At 36.8% G+C, this 23,362-nt stretch overlaps 2 protein-coding genes across 2 annotated transcripts; both read right to left on the reverse strand.

Annotated features, from left to right (window-relative positions):
* Positions 1-17,632: 17,632 nt before the first annotated feature.
* On the reverse strand, positions 17,633-19,425 carry LOC115990015. The gene is made up of 3 exons (XM_031113878.1): positions 19,275-19,425; positions 18,454-19,181; positions 17,633-18,241 (listed from the first exon to the last, which is right to left on the reverse strand). The coding sequence occupies exons 1-3, from the start codon at positions 19,423-19,425 to the stop codon at positions 17,633-17,635; spliced, it is 1,488 nt and encodes a 495-aa protein (XP_030969738.1).
* Positions 19,426-20,599: 1,174 nt separating this feature from the next.
* Positions 20,600-21,364, reverse strand: LOC115990016. Its single transcript, XM_031113879.1, has one exon. It carries the CDS (start codon positions 21,362-21,364, stop codon positions 20,600-20,602), a length of 765 nt encoding a protein of 254 aa, XP_030969739.1.
* Positions 21,365-23,362: the final 1,998 nt, after the last annotated feature.

A 23,362-nucleotide genomic window follows, 5' to 3' on the forward strand; every position in this document is an offset into this window, starting at 1 on the left:
TCTAAAGAAACTTAGTAGAGAAAAAACTTTTTGATTTCGAATGAAAATGGTAAAAGCTTCGAGAGGACTTACAGGTTCAAAGGAAGGACCTCGGACAACGTACGATTATTTGTAGTCGCCAGGAGAACCGTGAAGACAGGAAGAAGGCAGGTTCAGTGTATAGGCCTTGGAACCGCGTAACCATTAAGGGTAAGGTACAGGTTTAATCTGGGAACGCCTTTATAGTCATGTGAAGATTGTGAGCGGCGAAATTCCCGCTCACAAAACAAGAGAAGCCCCCTACCGTTCGATTTGGATCTAACCGTCGAACGTGGGAGACAAGGGAGTTGTCAGAATTTAATGCTGCCAAAATCGGGGCGCTAAGGCGTCAGGGGCAAGCCCCGAAACGCGCACAGGTGCAGGCTCATGACGTCAAAACCCACCTTTTCTCCTGAGGAGTCGAAAAATAGGATTTTGAGGGGCTATTGTGGGGATCATTCGGTTGATAGGCCCATAGGATTCAGAATTGGTTGATGATTGTTGGGCCAGTGGCCCATCCGAGGTCGTGCACCCGTCCGAGGATGCCATGCTCCTCGGCAGTACGCGTCCGAGGACGATCGCGTCCGAAGACGATCAGGACGTGGTATCACCACGATCAGATCTCAGAAGTAGGTCATCTCAAGGGATAGAGTAGCCGACTAAAGATGAAAGAGATAAGGCCAACAAATATCTGAAACTATAGCTGCCTCCGCATTAATGACCTATCAACCAACTCTCTGGCCGCATTAATGTGGAGGTGATACCTGAGCAGTAGGGAAGCAGCCTTACAGCTGCCCATAAGAAGTTCCAGGAGGCGCCAGATGGGACAGAAAGAAATCCCCCGGGCACAATCTACACATGTTCAGTGAAGATGGATCGCGAAGGGGAGTATATAAACTAAAAGAGGAACATGAAGAAGGGGATCGAGAGAAAAAGGGGAACACACATAAAACTGAAGAAAAAAGGAAGGAAGAAGAAAGGGAGAGAGAGAGTAACACTAAGGACTTAAGAAAAGACGTTGATTATACCAAAAAAAGAGAAGGAAAACATGGTAGGGGCTTGAGAGAAGATCTTGGAGGTAGATACCACAGTTAATCTAGCTCTTTACACCCACGCTCTACAAATCATATTGTCTGGGCCTTTTACGTACGAACCCAATACTGCTTAGGTTCGTCACCAAACCGCGTCCTTACAATAGACTTTAACGAAATTTCATAAGATTTGATTACTCTGTTCTCACAATCTAACCGTTTGATTGTCACTGTCATTTACAAAATCAAATATTTCACCACATTCTACTAATCCAACGGTCAAATTTTGGATCTCCATCTGGTTACATGATAGACATGTATTGCTGTACCCACCCACTAGGAAACTTTGATGAACCCCATTGACACAATCTGACCATCCAAAATGGCTGAAATATGCCATTAACCTCATTGACACAATCCCCACTCTTTCAATATAATGGTCAAACTTTGAATATGAGTTTGGCACATGATGGGTGCATGTCGTTATCTCATATATCGATAAAAACTACCAAATTAATAACCAATAATAACTACTATAAAAAATTATGTATTTTATTTGGCAAAACCACCTCATTTGAAGAAGAAGAAGAAAAAAAAAAATTTTTTTCCACTTGACATCCCATTAACATTTTCTTGGTGTGTTGGTCATGTTCTCCTCATCCAACCATTTGATTGAGCTCAAAATTTGTCAAAACCAATATTTTATCCTACTCTTTCAATCCAATAGTCAAATTTTAAATTTAGATGGATGTGTGTTGTTTCTACCTATAATGAAACTTCAATAACTAAAAATATCCAATACTCTACTAATTAAGAGAGTTATACACTACATAAATATTACTAAGAATCAAGAAAATGATATGCAAAATACAACCAAAAACCTATAAAATGACCTTGAATGGATTTGCATATGACTTTTGACTTTGCCATTCTAAAACTTGAAACTGATAAAATCATGAAAACCAAGAAAAACTTAAAACATGGACCAATACCCAAAACACATTGAAAACCTCCCTACTCAACATAATTTGATCCTATCGAGTGATCATAGACCTAACTTCGATGGTTGATCATGTTTGACCAAATATTGACCAAGTTTTGTAAACTTTGACTACTCGTTTTTCACAATCTGTCCGTCTAACTGATGTCATATTTCACCAACACCAATATCTCACCATATTCTTCCAATCCAACGGTTGGATTTTGGATTTGAGTCTAGAGCATTATGGACATGTGTTGTTGTACCAACACACCAAGAAATTATGATTGGACACGTTCTCCTAATTTAACCGTTTGATTGAGCTCAAAATTCATCAAAACCAATATTTTATCATACTTTATCAATCCAATGGTCAAATTTTAAATCTGACTATGGCACAAGATGGATGCGTGTCATATCTGCCTATAATGAAACTTCAATCACTAAAAATATCCAATACACTGAAAAAACATGAAAACCAAGAAAATCTTAAAATACTGATCAATACCCATTTCGTCCCTACATTTTGGGTCAATTCCCATTTTGGTCCCAAAATTGATTTCATTGCAAATTTCATCCCTAAAAAAAGAAAATCGTTTTTAAAATGGTCCATGCCGTCAACCCACTGATGGAAACCTCTTACGTGGCAGACGGAGTGCTCTGCTTGCTGACATGGTGCTGATGTAACATTGACGTGACTATTAAAATATGATTAAAAAATTATTTGGCATTTTTTAAATGACACGTCAGTATTTTAATTAATAAAAAATTAAAACAAAAAAAAATTTAATTCCTCAATTTTAAAAAATAAAAAAACAAACAAAAATTTTACTTTTTTAGTTTTAAACAATTTTTTTATTAATCTAATTAAATTAATTAGAAAATTCAAAAAAAATTTACCATTAGACCATTTTAGTAGTAATAAGTGTATTTACCCTTTTTTCTTTTAAGTGTGTTAGTCAAAAGTGTATATACTTTAAAAATCATCAAACCATTTTTTTTTATTATCATTAGAACATTTTAAACCTATATAAATCATTAAAGGTTTTAAAGAAGTTATAAGTACATATTTCAACTACTATGTAATCTTTAAGCTCAAATAATAATAATAACAAGAATAATAATAAGAAGAAGAAGTATCAGTTCAATCTTTATAAAATATAATAAGAGTAATAATATGAAAAAAAAAATGCAAAACACTTTTATTAAAAGAATAACCAAATACATGTAAAGGACTGTCCAAGGCTTTCATAGACTTAACAACTAGCCTAGCCCGTGGACAAGATTTGTTTTTTTTTTTTAATTGAAAATGCAGAATACTTTTATTAAAAGAATAACCAAATGCATGTAAAGGAGGGTCTAGGGCTCTCATAGACTTAATTAACAGCTAGCCTAGCTCGTGGACAAGATATTTATCATTAAAAAATTCAACAAAAACCACTAGTGGGTTCGTTGGTTAGCCATTAACATCTGATACTCATGCAGTAACGATGTTAATATTAGTAGTTGGAATAGTGGAAGAAGGTTAAGGCTTGAACATTCATTTTTATTGTTAGTCACGTGGGGCTCAAAAAAACAAAACCAAAAAAAAAAAAAAAAATCAAATTTTAACACACAAGTGACAAAATAGAGGAGTATGTGGGCTGGCAAAAGCAGAACAAATAAAAAATTTTAAAAAAAGCACATAGCATTTAAGGAAGAGTAAAGATGCTGACAAATAGTCACATAAATTACCTGTACAACACACAAATAAAAAAAAAGGAAAGGCAGACTGGCAGCAGGACTGAAACCCACCAGAAGAAAAAATCAAAAAGAGAAGAAGAGAAGAAGGGCCCAAAGTAGGAATTGACTCAAAATGTAGCGATGAAAAGTGCATTTTTTCCTTTAAAAAAATTACCAATGTTGACGGTGTAGGTCCATCACAAATATTATTTATTGGGAGGGATCCAATTCCATTACTAATACATTCTTTCTTTTAAAGCAAATCCATAATTGTCAAAATCTAAAAAGTGCATAATGCAATAAAAAATATTAAAATGCCTACAAAATAGAATAAAAAATATTAAAACGTCTCATTGAAACCTATAATATCCTTCACCAAACTTGAAAACTTAAAGATTGGAAGATCAATCATCATCTGAGTTAGTATTCTCCTTCTGAGAGCCATCTAAGTCATCTTCCTCCTTGAAGTCATCTTCTGTGTTTTCGTCCATGTTTTGATTTCCTCCTCCAACATTGGTCTGCAATATTTTGATTAAACTAAATAAGTATACAAAAAAAATATTACTATGCAAATTATATTTACAATTTACAATACATAAGACATACTAATTTAAATAACATAATTTTAATCTAAATTTAGCGATCCTAATAATTGAAATCTATAATGAGCAACTTTACAAGTTATTTCAACAACCTCAAGAAAATAGCAAAAAATATTATGTTGATAATACTAAAAAATATATAAATATACCTATGTAGTAGGTTCTTGCATAGAGTTAAAGCCCATCTACTCTAGTTCATCTCATCATCTTCTTCATTTGCTTCGGCCACATGTGTATTGAATCTTTGAACCTCTTCTTCTTGATAAGGCTCTTCTTCATTTGCGGGCATGTCATAAAGATTTCTTGGCTTGGTCTCAATCACAACGCTCCATGCTAGATCTTTTATACAATTTACATAGTAAACTTCTATTGCTTGACACACTAACACAAATGGCTCTTGTGTGTTTAGCTTACTGTTCTATTAATACTAGTGATCCCATGATGATCTAGCCTATAACCAATTCCTTCTTGAGCTACATCATACCAATCACATTTAAACAAAACAACAGAATTCCCCTTTGTGTAACGGAGTTCGATGATGTCTGTTATCAATCCATAATAAAACATATTTTGATATTCCCCTCTCACCATAAGAGCATTTGCAACAGTGGAGCTAAAAAGCTATAATGCTATTTTAGCTCCACCAATATACCAAAAAATGCTTGCAGCAGTGGAGGCAAAGCTAAAATTTTTAGCTGATTTGCTACAGTGCACATCTATATATAGATGTGCACTGTAGCACACATCTAAAAAAAAAAATTTAATTTTTTAATCCAACTCCTATTAAAATAATAAAACCCACTTTATTTTTCTTCATTCTTTTATTCTATCTCCATCCATCATCTTAGTTCTCTCAGGAGCTCTCATCTTAGTTCTCTCGAGCTCTCATCTCTCTCACTCATCAAGCTCTCATCTCACTCATCAAGCTCTCCACGCTGTCGCCGTCCCAGCCATCCCAGCCCACGCCGTTGCCGTCCCACGCTGTCGTCGTTTAAATTCTGCAGATTGAAAGACCTTTCACCAAAAACAATATCAAATACTGGAGGACTTCATCAAATGCCTGGTCTGCGTGACAATGGACTTGCAGCTGTAGCATGGGATTCTTTTCAATGCTTCTGGGTTGTCTTTTGGTAATTGGCTTGTATAACTTCTCGGCCGTTTAACGTCTATTTCAAAATATTTTATTGATTAATTTTTAAATATTTATAAATTTAATTGTGTTTATTTCAGTTTAAACCTGTAGAATACATGGAAATGAGGCCAAACATATGGCGAATCAAATTGTGAGATGGCTTGGTGCGCGTGGCCCATAAAGCCCAGTAAGAAATTATAGAGACAGGTGGCAGAGCAAATTGACAGCCAGACTAACTTCTCTTGTAAATCTGAGCTATAGTCGTCAAATATCTAAATTTTTCTGGGCAATCTTGATCACATGCATTTTGTGCACAATATAGTGTTATTATTATAGTCTCTGCTATTTTCTTCAAAAGCAATCATGTCAGATATTTCATATTTTACATACTACGAACTTACAATGAGCTGGTCCATATATTTCTCACTAATAAATTATCATTTGTCTCAAAAGTTTAAGGTGAATTTAATTATTTTGCTATTATTATAAATTCACAATGAAGAAAAATGGCCAAGATTTGAATTTAATGGAGTGGACTTACTTTCAGAATAGAGAAATTCAATGAACAACCAAACCAATCTTTTTTTTGGTTGGAAAAATTGGGTCGGCAAGAACTCGGCGGCGGCGGCGGAAGAGTCGGTGGCGGTGGCGGTAAAAGAGTCGTCAGTGGCGGCGGCAGCAGTGACGGTGGCAGCGGTGGCGGTGGCGGCAACGGCGGTGGCGGTTAAAGGTGGTTGTGATTGTTGTTTATTGTATAGGATATATTATTTTATTGTAGTGGATATATTATTTTATTGTAATGGATATATTATTTTATTGTGATGTTTATATTATTTTATTGTGTTAAAAGCTAAAATAGATCTACTGCTGCAACATGTATGTAGGTAAAATAGATAAAGTAACTTTTGGTGGAGCTAAAAAGCTAAATTTTTAGCTCCACTGCTGTGGATGCTCTAACACCACTATTTTGTGTTTTTTTACCATCATCACGTTGTTTAGTATGGAACCTAAACCCATTGACATTGTAACAAGGGTAGTGTGTAGCTCGTTTATCTAGACCCCAAGCCAATGATTGCACATGCTCGTCAACTTGCTTGTTTCCATCATTATAAAGTTTTGTGATCTACAAAGATATATAAATAATGTAAGATTCATGCTTAAGTAATTAATTTAAAAAAAAAAATGGATGAACCAATGTGATTGTACCCTTTCTTTGAATGAACAAATGAACTCATGTCTATGCATCTCGTCAACATTGAGACCCAAGTCTACAAGGGTGTTCCTATGTTCTCTACATATAAGATATCATAATAGTCAATCTTCAAAGTTTATACAAGAATATTAAAGAGTTGATGTACAAGAAGTAAGTCTTACTGAAAAGGGGCTCGATCTCATCACAATTTTGTAGGACATAAAGCGAGGCTGCATAGTAATCAGTGTTGTTTAACTCTCGTACTACACTCTTCCCAAAAGGGCGGCCTCTCCTAGAGAATATGGGTAATCGAGGGGTATCATCACATGTTGCTGGACATCGATCATCATTTTTCTCAGGTCGATTAAATATTGTTTCGATCTCAATTAGATACCGTGAGCAAAATGTTAGACATTCATCCGCCACATATCATTCTGCAATCGACCCTTCTGGGTGTGCCTTGTTACGAACATAACCCTTGAGCTTACACAAATACCTATTGATGCATCAAATTAATATGAGTATTTAAAAAAAAAAAAAAACTATATTGTAAATAATATCTCATTTTAGCTTTCACTTATCAAAAAAAAAAAAAATCATTTTACCTTTCAATCGGATACATCCATCGATATTGCACTGGACCGGCAACTTTAGCTTCCCAAGGTAGATGAATTGGCAAGTGTACCATTACATCAAAGAAAGCAGGTGGAAAAATTCTTTTCTAACTTACTAAGAATTATAGGAATTGTGTGCTCCATATGCTCCAAGTCCTCCAACCGTAAAACTTTAGAGCATAATTCTTTTAAAAAATTGTTGAGCTTGATCAAAGCATCAGATATATTTTTAGGTAATAATTCATGCACTACAAGAGGGAGTAATCTCTCCAAGAAGACATGACAGTCACGAGTTTTCATACCAAAAATCTTCTGTTCTCCTACATTCACACACCGAGACAAATTTGCGAAGTAACCATCCGGAACCTTTACATTTTGCAACCATTGAAACACAACTTTTTCTCATCTTTTGAGAGTGTATAACGAGCATGAGTAAAAGTAGTCTTCCCATCTTTAGGATGAAGTTCCTTTCGTATACCCATCATTTTTAACTAGGATTGCTTACTAATAGCAGATAGGCTTCACATCTAGCTTCAAACTGCCTAATAGAAAGGGAAGAACTTCACCCAGTCGGAAGGAATCCACGACTTCGAGATACCTCCATGCCGAGAAAGTAATGCAGCGGATGAAAGAGACAAATGAAATGGGTTGCCAAGCTCCTTGATGAAATCGAATTAAAGAGAAAAATCATTCCCGGTGAGAATGTTGTCGTCAACGTATAAAAGAAGGATGAGGCAACGGCCATGACGTCGACGAACAAAGATGGAAGAATCCGCACGGCTACAATGGAACCCTTTTGAGCCTAGCATTTAAGGAATCTTTACTTTTCTTATCAATATCTAATATTGTCCCCATCACACTATCACATATATTTTTCTCAATGTGCATCACATCTAAATTATGATGCAACAACTATGTTCTCCAATATGGCAAATCAAAGAAAATACTACGCTTCTTCCAATTGTGGCACTTTTCATGGCCAGGTAACATTTTCCTTTTAACGGCCTTGCCTAGTGTTACTGGTGGCATAGTACCAAGTTGATTTAGCACATTATCACCAGATAATCGTTTTGGTGCCCCTTTTCTCTCTCTCTCTTACCATCAAATTGTGCTTTCTGTGAGGAGGAAGAAATCGACGATGACCCATATAGCACATTTTGCTACCATGCTTTAACCTACGATGAGAAGTCTCACTACCACAACAAGGGCATGCAAGATTTCCTTGTGTACTCCAACCCAAGGTATAAGCGTACACAGGAAAGTCATTGATAGTCCACATTAATGCAACTCTCATTTGAAAGTTTTCCTGCATTGAAGCATCATAGGTTTCAACACCTTTTTCCCATAATTCTTTCAACTCATCAATTAATGGCCTTAAAAATACATCGATACCATTGCCAAGACCCTTTTGGCCCGGAATAAGTAGAGACATGAATAGGTAAGGCTCTTTCATACACATCCACGGGGGAATGTTGTAAGGGAATACGACAACAGGCCAACAACTATAGCTAACACTCATGTTTCCAAAAGGATTAAAGCCATTGGTAGCTAACCCAAGCCTTACATTGCGAGGATCTAAGGAAAAGGACTCATGAGTTCGATCAAATGATTTCCAAGCCTTAGCGTTTGCAGGACGCCTAAGTACTTCATCATTAGAACGATTCTCATGGTGCCATCTCATGTCTGGAGCTATTTTTTATGACATAAATAATCTTTGTAGCCTTGGATTAAGAGGAAAATATCGCAATACCTTTCATGGGACTTTTTAAGCATCCCTTTTACCACCCTTGCCATTCAACTTCCATCTTGAGATCTGACAAACTGAGCACTTATCTGCTTTCGAATGCTCCTTGTAATATAGCATACAATCATTTTTGCATGCATCGATCTTTTCATAGTTTAGACCAAGATCACTCACAATCTTCTTTGCCCCATAGTGGGATATGGGCAATTTTTCGCACATTGGAAATGCATCCTTCATTAGCTCCAGCAAAATTGTGAATGAGTTGTTGCTCCATGAATTCTTGCACTTTACGTGCATTAATTTGACAATAAAGGACAAATTGGAATACTTTTTACAACCCAAATAAAGTGGTTGGTTTGCCTCTTTAACCAATCTATAAAACTCCTTTGCTTCTTCATTTGGATCTTGTGATTCACTCCCACTTGTTTCCTTAACATCTCTCATATGAGGATAAGCATCCCGTATCATATTATGGATATCATCAATATTTTGTTCATCATCACTATTATTATCCTCATCCTCATCACTACCTTCCTGGTCCTCATCACTATTTCCCTCTCCATTCAGATGCCATCTAGTATAATCACACCTCATCCCTTTCCATAAGAGGTCTCTTGTAACCTCACTCGTGTTCTTTTATATCTATTGTTACAATCATTACAAGGACATTTTATCTTCATATCTTCATCTTTGGTACGTTGAAATGCATAATCAGCAAACTCTATTACTCCATTTATATATTCCTCACATGACCTACTAGAAAGACTGATCCAAGATTTATCAACTGGCATTATATCTACACCCTTCAAAAATGACATAAATATTAACAATTATTCCTATCTAAATTGTGATAGATAAACTTATTATAAAAGTTAAAAACAAAAGCACTAAATTAACAACACCACCTCTAAATATATTGTAAACTAACTAACATGAGAAACTTAATTAAATTTTAGAGTTCCAATAATTTAATTAAATAATTATATACAAATAACATGCACATATAACAATACCTGACCAAAAGAGAGACTGCTAAAAGAAACTAATAATTTCCTCATTATTAACTCACACAAAAAATCCACATATTCAAAACATATATATATATATATATATATATACACACTTTACTTTCTGCCACCTGCCACCCTTAGTTCACTTTTAAGATAAGGACAAAACTAGATAACCATTATCATCTTTTGAGATGATAACTTCAAGTACGGTTAGGCACATGGCCTTATGGGAAAAACAACCCTTATTTCTTTTTATTTTTCTTTTTCATGATATCATGTTAGAACCAAGGTTTTAAAAATCGGTACGGAGAAAGAACCGGAAAAGGAGCTAATTATCGGTTTTCTAGTCGGATCGGTGACGTCATAAATAATTTAATTAAAATATTAAAATAATTTTATTTATATTTTAAATTTTAGTATTTTATATTAAGAAAATATAAAAAAAATAAAAAGTTTTTTTTTTTTTTTAATTTGACAAAGAATAAACTATTTAGCATTTAAACTTCATCTTTTAGTTTTTACAAACAATAGTATAACTTTAACTATTTATTTATTCAGCTTTTTAGTTTGTACAAACAATAGCATAACTTTAACTATTTATTTATTCAAGAAAATTTAAATTAAAAAAAAAAAAAAAACCCAAAGTCAGATGACTTGACTAGTCACTGACTTATTACTCCTTTATAAATTCACTTTCCCACTCCACCCCTCCTAGCCACACGTTTACTCTTTCTTTAATTTTTTTTTCCTCTAATACACGGTATACACCTTATAAAGCTAGCACTCCACTGCATACACTCCCCACTTTACTTACCATCAAAACACTATTTTTCCAGTCTTCTGTCCTCCACAAAATCCATATCTCCCTCTATCTCTCTCTCTCTCACTCAAGAAGTTAGAACTTAGATCTATTGCTTATCTCTACAATATCATCAACGGTTCCTCTCTTCCTCACTGAAGATCTGTAGATACCACTCCAAGATGCTAATTTCAACGCCAAGCATGAACATTTAGTCATTTTCTCTCTCTCAAGCATAGCCAATCTTAAGAAAAAAGACTTTATTGCAAAAATCTGTCCTCACCATCAACAGATCTAAGAAAAAAGAAGATTTTTACTGCAAAAAAAGCTCCATTGCAGATCTGTTTTAGCAATATTGCAAAACCGGTTCGACCTTTCCGGTTTTCGATTCTCAGATTGAACCGGCCGATTTGCACTGTTTATCAGGTTTAAAGCTATTTCCGGTTTTTTACTATAACCGAACCAGATTGAAGGCCGGTTCCCGGTTGAACCGGTCGGACCGATCAGACCGGTCCGGTTTTTAAAACCAAGGTTAGAACTCAAAGCCTATTTGCAAAAGGTTTTTTCTTTTTTATCAAGTCCCCTACTTCGGCATTATTATTGCAGATTTTTCTATTCAGTAACTTAAGTGGTTTTTGGTACACTCACTCAAATACACATTTTTAGTTTTTGAATAATATTACACGCGTTTTCATATATATTTTTAACCCACACATATTTCTACACATATTTTCAAATAACAAAACACATATTTTTAAATACATATACCAAACACCCCCTTAATCTTTTTCTATACCTTTGTGCGTTAAGCGTAGAGAGAAGCGCAAATTTTTCTTAACAAATTGCTAAAGTTTAGCGCAAAAAAAAAAAAAAAAGGGGGTAAAGTTACTTTTACTGGTACACATATATTATTATATATCCACAACACAAATACTATTATTATAATACTATTATTAAAGCTTCAACAAATACTTAAATTATTTAAAAGTGGTCAATAATACTATTCATCAAGTCTCCCCTGTAGTTTCACAGACAAAAAATTATTCAAACGGTACACTAATCAATATTATATTATTATATATCCACCACACAAATACACAAGCACCAACCATTCATTCAAATATATTTTTTTCAAAAAAAAAATTTCAGCCATTCATTCATTAGCTTTTTGGCTCAGCACCCAACCATCCATTATCACTATATATCTATTCAGTGGATTCATTTAACCAGAATGTGCAGTATAACTTAAAATTGTACAAAAAGCTAAAGTGCAGACAAAGAGAGTGAGAGAGAGTAAGTGATACCAGTGGTTCAGCAAGGCAATTGGATTCTGGCAAGTATGGAGAACGATGGTGTAGAGATAAGCAAAGATACTGAGGGCACAAGAGAGTAACTGTAAGACAGAGTTGTGGTTTTTATTTTTTTTATTTTTCTATTTTTTGGTTTTTGTACTGAGAATTAGGGATTTGTTGAGGAAGACAGATTTGGGCTTTTTTTTTTTTTTTTTTTTTTTTTTTTTTTTGTTTTGTTTGTTTTGTTTTGTTTTGTAATTAAGGATATGTTTACCTGAAAGGAATTTCCTATATTTTTGGGTCTTTTAACCTTTTTTTTTTTTTTTTTTTTTGGTTGAGAAGATGGGTTTGTTCCATTGTTGTACCAACTTTATTTTATTTTTTGAATTTTTTTCGACAAATTTATAAGGGTCAATTATAAAATTTTAAAGTATAAATTAAATTTTTTTTGGATGATCTGAATTTTAAATTTTTTGTTGCCAAATTCTAAATTTTGAGAGGGGTGGGGATAGGAGGGAGGGGGTGGTGGTAAAGAAAAAAGAAAATTTGCTGCCAAATTATAAAGTATACATTCTTTCCTTTAAAGCAAATTAAATATTTATGACAGTTAGCATGTTTGTCGTAAATACAATCTCAATTAGAAAAAAAAAAAAAAAATTAATTGTGTTGGATAAATGTTGTCACAAATGTGAAAAGTAAGGCGGGAATTTTCCCTCCAAAATATTTTACCATTTTTGATGGCTTCATGTCTGTCGCTAATACTCTTTTTTGTATTTACGATGGAATCATGTTTGTTGCAAATAATAACACCATAAAAAATATATATTTTGTATTTTCAATGCACAAAAGCCGTCACAAGTGTTAATAGTGTCGACAGTATTTCTTCTGTCATCGTAAATAATACCCTCTTTTATATTTATGATGGAAGATTGTTTGTCGCAAATACTAACACCATAAAAAATATATATTTTGTATTTTCGATGTACCAAAGCTATCACAAGTGTTAATAGTTCCGAGGGTTTTTTGTTTAGTCGTCATAAATAATATCTTACTAGCGACAAATATTTTTATGCCATCGTAAAAAGTAAGGCGGGAACATTTCCCTCCAAAAAAAATCACATTTTCGACAAAAATAATAGGCATTTTTGACAGACTCATTTTGCCATCACAAATGTGTTGATATTTGACGAGTCATTGTCGATGGAAGAGACTTGCCGTCGAAAAAGCTAGCTTTTACGATGACTTTTTGTAATCGTCGAAAAAGTTTCGTCGCAAATAGCAATCTTTTTTGTAGTGTATTTTGAATGACATCCAAGATTTTTGTCAACGCCTTAACAAAGTATGGAGCAACTATAAAGATGCTAGTCCTTTGGAGAACATTAGCCTCCAAAATCCATGGCCTGAGTACGAAGTTGTATACAAACATGTTGACAGCATCATTAATCCCACTGAAGAGATTGTGCCAAACGTAAAAAACCCAAACGAGGGTTTTGAGCAGTGGTTCCTTAGTGTGGTCAACAAAATAGAGTTCTCTGCGTTGTAGGTAATTGTAAATGTAATTCCATTGCATTCCATGTCTTCTGTTAGTTAGAATTGATGGGATTTGAATGGAATTAATTGAGCTATTGGCACAAGTTTTACAATTGGACCATTATTGTATCATCTTGAATAATATAAGCAATTTGTTGCCTTTGGCATTGCTTATCCCTCTTAATCTTTCTCTTGGAAGGTGACTATCTTGAATTAAGTCAATGTCTTTTCCATCTCTTAATTCTAATTCCCAACCAAAAGAAATCTAGAGTTTTAATGTCAATTTTATGTTACAAGCGTGAATAGAAACTACAAACAATAGTTTCTACAAGTTTGAATAGAAGGGGTGCATCATCTGTAATTGTAAAATTCTCTAGTAATATTTTAACACATTGACATGCTTTGTGGAATTTATTGACCAAGGAATTAGTTTCTCATGATTGTTGCCGGTCCATCAGCAACTAACTTCATAGAATCCATACTTGAGAGAATTCAGTATCTTAAATATTTGTAATTGTGGCAGTTGTTCAGTCATGCTTACATAAACAGAATTTCCATAGAAAAAAGTGAAAGATGATAAACAGCTCATAAATAAAATTATTTTAATATGGAATTAATTGAATTTTGTATCTCGATGAGAGTATAAAGTATAAACGTAAACCAAAACTAGTTTCGAATTTTCATCTGCATGTTGATCTGCTTGGCCTTTATAAAACGTGATGTATTCTTCTTTTGTTTAGTTAAAATCATATGATTCCAGTCCATGAACAATTGCTTGTCCTTCGTCTTCCCAAGTAATAACTTGTTTCTGTTCCTAATCAAAGTCGCCATAAATTCTTTATCTTTTTTTTTTTTTTGGTCATGGAGCTCTAGCTCAACTGACACACCCTTTACTTACAAGTACTAGGTAGAGGGTAAGGTCTTGGTTCAAGACTAATGGGATGTGTATGAAACTCACCAATAAAAAAAAAAAATCTTTGCATCTCTATCAGATAGGTTATCGAAAAGGGTGACATTTGTGCACCAATGTACTCAACCAGTCAACCAAATGTCCATCAATAATTCAATCCTTCTATCGTGTCACTTTTCCCTTACAATAAGTCTAATTTCATAAACACACTTTTCACAGTTTGCCATTTCAACAAGTTGTAAAATTTGTTATGTTTGTATAATTGTTACTTCCTTTAAAGCATCAGCAGATGATTAGTGATTTTGCCACTGTTACCATCACATTAACACGTCCTCTGATCTAATGGCAAGGTTAAAGGTGGTAGGACCCAAGGCTTGCTTTATACTAGCATAAATTTTTTCAAGCCTATTTCCAACTGCAGCCGCTGCAAAGGAACTATATAATGTTACAAAATCCTCTGGCCTTGGTGACTAGGACTTCAATAGAGAATTAATCTTAAATGAGAGTTCATTTGAGTATGGTCTTTAAGGATTTTATCTATTTTGTTTTAGGACAAACTAAAATTATTAGGAAAGAAATCAAATAATACGTGGTTGTTCAGATGAATTAAGGATCCGTGTATGATACTACCTATGTTTTTTTTTTTTTTTGGGTAAACATCGAAATAACATTAACTAAGAAAAACTGGCAGAAGCACCAGTTGTACAAAGTCTAGAGCGACAAAGGCCCATCATATCATCATACAGGAGATGCAAAATAATGGGGGGAGGGGGGGAGGGAAACAAAAACTAAAGACAATTTAGCAGAAGTTGATCCCAGTTTTGCTAAAGCATCGGCACAAAAATTTGCTTCCCTGAAGCAATGCGAAAGTTTAACTTGAGGCAGACGCAGCAACAATTCCCTGCAATCATCAACAAGAACAGACAAATCTCCATTAGCATTGACATTGCTAGACACTAAGGAAATTGCTGCGGTTGCATCAAGTTCTCTCCACTGCAGAAATTCCCCTCTCTAAACACAGCCCCAGTCCTTCCCTCAACGCCCACAACTCCATGGCGATATTAGAGCTCGCACTGATGGACTTAGCAAATCCCACAACCCACTGTCCGGCGCAATCTCTAAGCAACCGTCGCACCCTGACAGCCCATTAGTGTTGACAACTGAGCCATCCGTATTTAGCTTATGCCAACCTGCAGAAGGTTTCAACCATTTGACCTGCTTCAATTGTTTATCCTTCCCGGTGTTAAGCTCCAAAACAAAATACATAAGCTCATGTGTTTGCATTTCCACCACCTGAACCAGATTTGGGTTGGGAGGTTGCTGCTTAAAATTCTTTCTATTCCGTTGAAGCCACAAATTCCACAAGCCAAGCAAGAAGAAATTGCACCAATCATAATCCTTACCATGAACCTTTGAGGAATCTAAGGCATTCTTTTTTATCCACACCACAAGATCATCCGAGAAGGACTATTTTAGACTGACAGGGCAGCTAGCTTGCTCCCAAAAGATTTTTGCTGTCGAGCAATCCCTTAAAACATGAATAATACTCTCCTCCAATTCTATACAACTGTCACAACCTTCCAGCTCGCCAATACCACGATGTGTCAAAATGGCTTTCACTGGTAAGCTCATGTGCAAACATTTCCAAAGGAACATTTTAATCTTGGGCAAAGTTTGGATCTTCCAAATCCATTTGCCATGAAAATCCAGTGTCTCAAGGTTCTCATCAATTGCCAATTGGTACGCATTTCTTGAGTCAAACTCCCCATTTAAGATAGAAATCCAGCTCATGTGATCCTCCCTTACAACATATCTTCTAAGAGGGATGGCTCTCACTACCTTTAGAATGTGTTCAGGAAAGACAAAGGATATGTTAGTCAGATCCCAGCAATTATTCTTAGACACCTCCTTAATGCACACCTCATTCTCTCCTTGGTTCAAAGGACCTTCAATGAGGGACCTGATTGTGCCAATATTAAGCCACTTGTCATTCCGGAAGCTTAGTGGGCTGTTGCAACCCACTGTCCACTTAGAGCCCTTCCCACAAATTCTGCTTCCAATCTTCACTGCATTCCAAGCTCTAGTATGAGCTTTTGGCTTTCTAGCATGCCCAGCCATGTACTTTTTCCTTAACACATCAGCCCAGCCTCCACTCTTTGAGTTCTCCATTCGCCAACACAATTTTGCGGCTAATGTTAGATTCCTTCCTCTTGCTTCCTGAATGCCCAAATCCCCTCGACATTTCGGTTTAGTAACTTTTCCCCAGCCAACCATATGTAATTTTTTATGATCTTCCATCAAGCCCCACACAAAATTCCTGCTAACCTTATCAAGATTATTTAGAATTCAGGTAGGGAGCATGCACCCTTGCATCACATAGGTAGGGATTGTTGAGAGGATTGATTGGGCAATCACAACCCTACCTGCCATCGACAGTAAGTTTGTTTTCCAGCCTTGGGCTTATTTTGCACCCTTTCCACCACAAAGTTAAAATCTTGCGATGTTGACCCTGGGTGTTTGATCAGGAAACCCAAGTACTTACCAAGATTTGGGGTCGAGTGAATGCCAAGCACCCACACATCTCCTCTCTAGATTCAGGACTAGTATTAGGGGAGAGATAAACTTTAGACTTATTCAGGCTAACTTTTTGACCCGACAATTCATAGAAGGTATCTAAGGTCTCTCTCACACTAATACAATTCTGCAAATCAGCTTTTGCAAAAAGGACAAGGTCATCGGCAAAGAAAAGATGGGAAAAAGCTTGCCCACCTCTTGAAGCTCGGATTGGATCCCACAAATTTTCCTTACATCTCTGCGAAATAAGAAAACCAAGCACTTCCATACACATGATGAATAAATACGGGGAGAGGGGATCCCCTTGTCTAATACCCCTTGATGGATGAAAGAGCTCAAGTTTGCCGCCATTGAGAAGAATTGATATTGATGAACTAGACACACAACTCATAATGAGTTTGATTAGTGAAGGGGGCTGCCTGTAGAGCTCAAGAACATCCCTAATAAAATGCCACTCAAATCTATCATAAGCTTTCTCCAAATCTATTTTGATGGCCATAAACCCGTCTTCCCTTTTTTGAGCGTCATTGTATGAATAAGCTCTTGTGCGATGATCATATTATCCAAACCCATTCTTCCTACTTTGTACACAGTGTTACATAGGCTTATAGGTCTAAAGGAGGCCAGACAATCAGCCCCTGGATGCTTTGGGATGAGAGTGATAAGGGTCTCGTTAAGGTGAGGGGGCATGGTGGAGCTATGAAACACCTTAAACACTTCATTTACCACTGAAGTACCAACTTGCTGCCAATAAACTTGGAAAAACCCTGCATGAATCCCTTCAGGACTTGGAGCTTTGAGCAGCTTAAGACTCCCCAATCCCTCCTTAACTTCAAGTTTGGTTAGATTTGCACATGTGGTGCTAGCATCTTCACTCCTGAGAAAACTAGGCCAAATGCTCAAGCTCCACCTCCTACTAGGGACACTAGTAACACTAGTTGTGAAGAGCTTAATAAAACCGCTTCTAATCTGCTTAGCGATTTCTCTCTCACCCTGAACCCAATTCCCAAGGCTATCCTTAAGGCAAAGGATTCTATTCCTTCTCCTTCGAATCAAGGTCGAGGTATGGAAGAAGCTCGTGTTTCTATCACCCTGTATAAGCCAGTTGTACCTTTATTTTACAGACCAGAACTCCTCATATTGGAGTACTTCAAAATACTCCTTTCTAAGATGACTTTCCAGATTTAAGAGATGACTATTCAGCCTTTCAGCAATTCTAGTTTGAATTCCTCTAAGTCTAGCCTCTAATCTTTTTTTTTTCTTTGGAAGATATCTCCAAAGAATTCTCTATTCCAATTCTTGACATCAGCTGTGAGCTTCTCAACATTTAATTTCAGGGGTCCATCTTCAATCCAAGAGTCAGCAACAACTTCCGGGAACCATAGGTGAGACATCCACATGGGTTGGAACTGAAATGGCCTGCTTAAACATGACGGGCCATGATCATCCATTTTAAGCAACACTAGACAGTGGTTAGAATGTGTGCGGGCCAGGTGGTGAATTGCCGCCTCTGGATACATCCCTCTCCACTCAGCATTTGCAAACCTTCTATCCAATCTCTCTTGAATGAAGTGCCCTACCTCCTTTCTATTGACCCAAGTGAATCTAGGCCCATGAAAGCCCAAATCCACCATACCACAAGAGTCCAAACAGTCCTTAAACATTTGAACTCTCTTAGGATTAAGAGGATTCCCTCCCAGTTTGTCACCACTAGCTAGCATCTCATTAAAATCACCCAACATCAGCCAGGGTAATTTGTGCATAGGGGCAATAGAGGCTAAATTTTTCCACAACAATTTCCTTTCCTCTAATCTAGGACAAGCATAAATGGCTGAAAGTATCCAGGAAGAATTTAGAGCACGTACCTTAACCACCATGTGAATTTCCTGTTCAATTTTCATTAATTGCGTTACTTCAACTACATCAAAATTCCAGAGCACCCAAATACCACCCGAGTAGCCAATAGTATCAGCATGTAAGGCTCTATCAAAAGGAAGCCTATCAGTTATATCCTTTGCCCTCTCTCCACCAACTCAAGTTTCAGTAATAATCACAATTGAGGGAGAGTGATTATCAATCAAGTTCTTCAAAGTGACATGAAAATGAGGGTTCAAAGCCCCCTTACAATTCCATAGTAAAATATTCATTGGGACAGAAATGGGAAGAACCATCGCACATTCATGCAAATTCTGAGCTTCCATCTTGCTCAGAGACCTCCATTCCAATTCCCTCAAAGCTCTCCTGGAGAGATCCACTCCCTGTGCAAGGAGCACCATGTGTTCCAATACTCCTATCTGTGCCTCCCTTGATGAAATCAGTAGGTTTGACCCCCCCAAGATTGCTTCGGCCTGAATCAGACTCTTGGAAATTACGTTTCTCCAACACCTCATTACCCCCATCTTGGACTTCCAAATTTTCCTTACCACTTCTTCTTCCTCAAGTTCCACATTTTTCAAGCTTTGATCTAGAGATTGCGTAGATAGCGCTCTCCACCCAAAAACTTGTGCTTCCCCCTTTATTGGCCTGTCTAACGAAAATATCCACCAAGCGCAGCCCCATTCCATCTACGCCGGGTCTGACAGTGGAAGCCATCCCTTCTTTTTGCTTTCTGGAGTTAGAGGGAAGATGTGCTGCCATGCTTGCATCTCTTCCAGATCGTACCAATCCCAAATCATGGTGGGGCTTGCTATTATTTGTGCCAACATGCTCGAAGATACCACCATGATTTTTCCCTTTCGAAAAATTGCCCATTCTTGCTTGCTCCAACCATCCATCCCTGCCATCACCCTTCCTACTACTCATTGAGCCTAAAGGTGAGGTTGCACCACCAAAACTTCTTACTCCAGAGACACAAGAATTCGACGGGCAAGACAAAGTCTCGTTCTTGGAGTTGGTCTCTGCACCGAAGGAAAAGACAAGGGCGCTTCCAAAATCGTGAAAAGGGGGTTCTTGAGAGGACTGAAGCCTTTGTTTCGTGGAAAGTGGGTTTTGCTTTTTCTTATCTCTAACCGAGGGGGGGCTTAAAGACCCCCTGTGACCTACCTCCATCTTATCTTTGTCAGACCCATATCTAAAATTATAGGGTGGCTTATCACATGTTTTGTTAACATGCCTTGGTGAAGTCTCACCATGCCAAAAGTACCTTTTGCCTGGACCCACATCCACTCCCTGTTTGGTGTTTCGAAGCCCCTCAAACTTAGCTCCAACTTTCTTTCTCTTAACAAGCAACCAAGGGCCATATGCATCCTTCCCATCACCTTTCAAATCAAAATCCACCTTTCCCGCCTCTTGTGAACCGTCACCATCCTCCCCACTAGTGTCAGCTTTATCGATAGTTGAGTCAGGCCTCTCCGCCTCCAAAGCTTGCTTCATATCCTTGATTGTAAATAGGCATCCTTCTCATCAGTGCCCCACTCCACCACAAGAAAAACAAAGGGTGTTAATACCCTATTAGAGTACTTCCTGTACAACTTCTTCAAGCAAGATGCTTGTGATCAACGGTTTATCCAAGTTAACCTGGATACAAATTCTCACAAACTGACCCCTAGCCTTCGACGCAGTATTAGAGTCCATCCTCAGAATCGGTCCAATGGCAGAGCCAATTTCTCTTAGAACCCCAGGATTGTAGTATTCAAAAGGTAGCTTTGGTAACCTGATCCATTCAGCCACTAAATTGCACACTACACTAGCAGGTTTGATGTTTGGTTCCCACGCTCTAATCGTCAAAAAGTGGCCTCTGATGAACCATGGTCCTCCTTTGATGATGTTCTTAAAGTCCTCAACCAATCCGAACCTCATAAGGAAGAAATCCCGACCAAGGTCGATGCAGTTAAGCCGCCCCGTTGGCTTCCATAAGCTCATAACCTTCAAACGGAGAAAATGGAAACCCAACGTCCGACCATACACCTTCATAATCAGGGCGTGGTTCCATCTTGCTCTAATGGACTTTCTCGTATCCAGGTCCAAGTTGACAGCCACCATACTGTTTACTAGCTCACCCATACTCACCAACAGGGTGGACATATCCATCTCGTGGCTATCAAGGTTGAAAGCCTGAGCAAAAGCGCCAAGCATCTCACCGACCAGCTTATCCCTATAGGAAGGGGGAGAGCCGAACTCTGATGCTCCCTTTGCATCTTTTGCTTTCTTGGTGCTTCGTTGGAGCTCCGCCTCTTCTTCTGTGGACTTTTCGCCTTGAGAGAACTCACACTCCATGCTATTTTTCTCTGTGAACAATGCTTCATAAAACTACCCATGTTGAATACATATAAGCCTTTATATTTTACTCTTTAGATGCCTTCAGTAAGTAAAAGAAATAACAAAGTCTTATAACTCTACAACCACGATAGACATACGGGTTAATTTTTAAGGGTTGAATTTGAATTTCCTGGGTTGGAGCTTAGCTTAAATCAGTTGATAGAATGTTTATGCCAAATAATGATCTAACACTTGTGTGGAAGTAAGATTTTATTTTATTATTTTTTTTCTGGGAATGAATCAGTAAGGATTTTATTACCAAACCAACATATACGAGAGCAGTAGGCTAAAAACTATAAAGCCAGCACTGCTATACAAACAACAGAACAAAGCCACAACAAACTTATCCCACCCAACATGAGCCACTAAAGGCAAGTAAATTCAACTAACCCAACATGAGCCACTAAAGGCAAGTAAATTCAACTAGCTAGAGCCTCTAGTCCAAACAGAAAACAATTAAGCCTAACTCAACAGAAACCAAATTCAAAGCCGAGTACAAAGCAAGGCCGGATTAATTCCCCAATTATAGCAGAGCACTTTATTTAATACTGAGTTAGAGCATTCACATCAATCTCCTTAAATTTTTAGCTAAACTAACCAAAAAACTCTACTTTTACTATTAGCTACCCGTGTTTTTTATGCACACACATCAAACTCAATACTCTATTTCTTACTTCATTTAAATATTTATTTATTCTCTCTCCTCTTAGCATCAGGCCTCCTAGTGATGATTTTTCAACAACAATACAACTCTTAGTTTTTACCTAGTAGACCCAAAAGGAGGCCACATTGCTTATGACTGGAAAAATTCCACATCTTCAATACCAAGCAGTAATCAAAATAAAAACTAATATAAGTAGAATGTGATCAGAATTATAAGCTAAACAATACATTTGCATTTGACCGGAAAAATACCATATCTTCAATACCAAGCAGCAATCAAAATAAAAACTATTCTAAGTAGAATGTCATCAGAATTATAAGCTAGTCAATACATCTGCATTTGATTGGAAAAATACCACATCTTCAATACCAAGCAGTAATCAAATTAAAAACTATTCTAAGTAGAATGTGATCATAATTATAAGCTAGCCAATATATTTGCATACCTATCAGTCTACCCCGCTTTTATCCAAATTAAATAACTGTACTAAGCCTATAGCTTACATTAAAAGGGGAACCACATAAGATCAACAAATATTTGCATAAGGCATCAAGTAATAACTTGTCAACTATAAACAGAGTACTTATCTTGCCAGCAGGGGCCATGAACATTTTACATTTAGTGGACAAAAACCATACCAAAAGGAACTTAAGAAACCAGAGAGGAACAAAAGCAACTCAAAACACACAAATAAAGTTAAAGTTTCGTTCTTTAATAAATCAAACTCTTTCCCCAACTACCAAACAGACCCAAAAGATTATTGAAAATCTGAGAAGTGAGTAAAATGTAGAACAGAGTTCTGAACCTCAGCACGTTAGAATAAATAGAGTACCATGAAAAAAAAAACAGCTATTCAGTTTAAAACCCAGAAACATGAACAAACACATTCAAACAGAAGTAAAATTGAGTAAAGAAAAATGATGATTTTGAGCAACAAATTGCATCAGCTACTAAAACAGATAGAGCCAAAAAAATTGAACCCTTCACCAAACAAACCCACACCTGCAGCACAACTAATCCCACACGCTGCCAGCCACTCACCAGTACACGGCAGACACGCACACCCAACTGATATCATACCCATCATTAAGCAATTTTGGTGAAAAATTGAAGCACAAGTAAAGCAAATTTGGGGAAATTTCAAGCCAACTTTACACTACCTGAAATGGGTTTCGATTGGCAACGTATAAAACCCCATTTCCCTGTGCCGCCAAGGCCAATTAACAGTGAGCTCCTTTACAAAAATGGTGCAAAGTCGAAGAGAGAGGACAGAGAGCATGGTCGAGAGAGAG

The sequence above is a fragment of the Quercus lobata genome, chromosome 5, assembly GCF_001633185.2.
Source record: "Quercus lobata isolate SW786 chromosome 5, ValleyOak3.0 Primary Assembly, whole genome shotgun sequence".
In the NCBI taxonomy this organism is placed as follows: Eukaryota; Viridiplantae; Streptophyta; class Magnoliopsida; order Fagales; family Fagaceae; genus Quercus; species Quercus lobata.

Coding starts and splice junctions, on each gene's coding strand:
- LOC115990015 (XM_031113878.1), bottom strand. CDS start 19,425: ATGGTGCTCCTTGCACAGGGAGTGGATCTCTCCAGGAGAGCTTTGAGG. Junction 19,182..19,274: donor GAATATTTTACTATGGAATT/GTAAGGGGGCTT, acceptor CTGAAACTTGAG/TTGGTGGAGAGAGGGCAAAG. Junction 18,242..18,453: donor TTGAGAAGCTCACAGCTGAT/GTCAAGAATTGG, acceptor TGGCTTATACAG/GGTGATAGAAACACGAGCTT.
- LOC115990016 (XM_031113879.1), bottom strand. CDS start 21,364: ATGGAGTGTGAGTTCTCTCAAGGCGAAAAGTCCACAGAAGAAGAGGCG.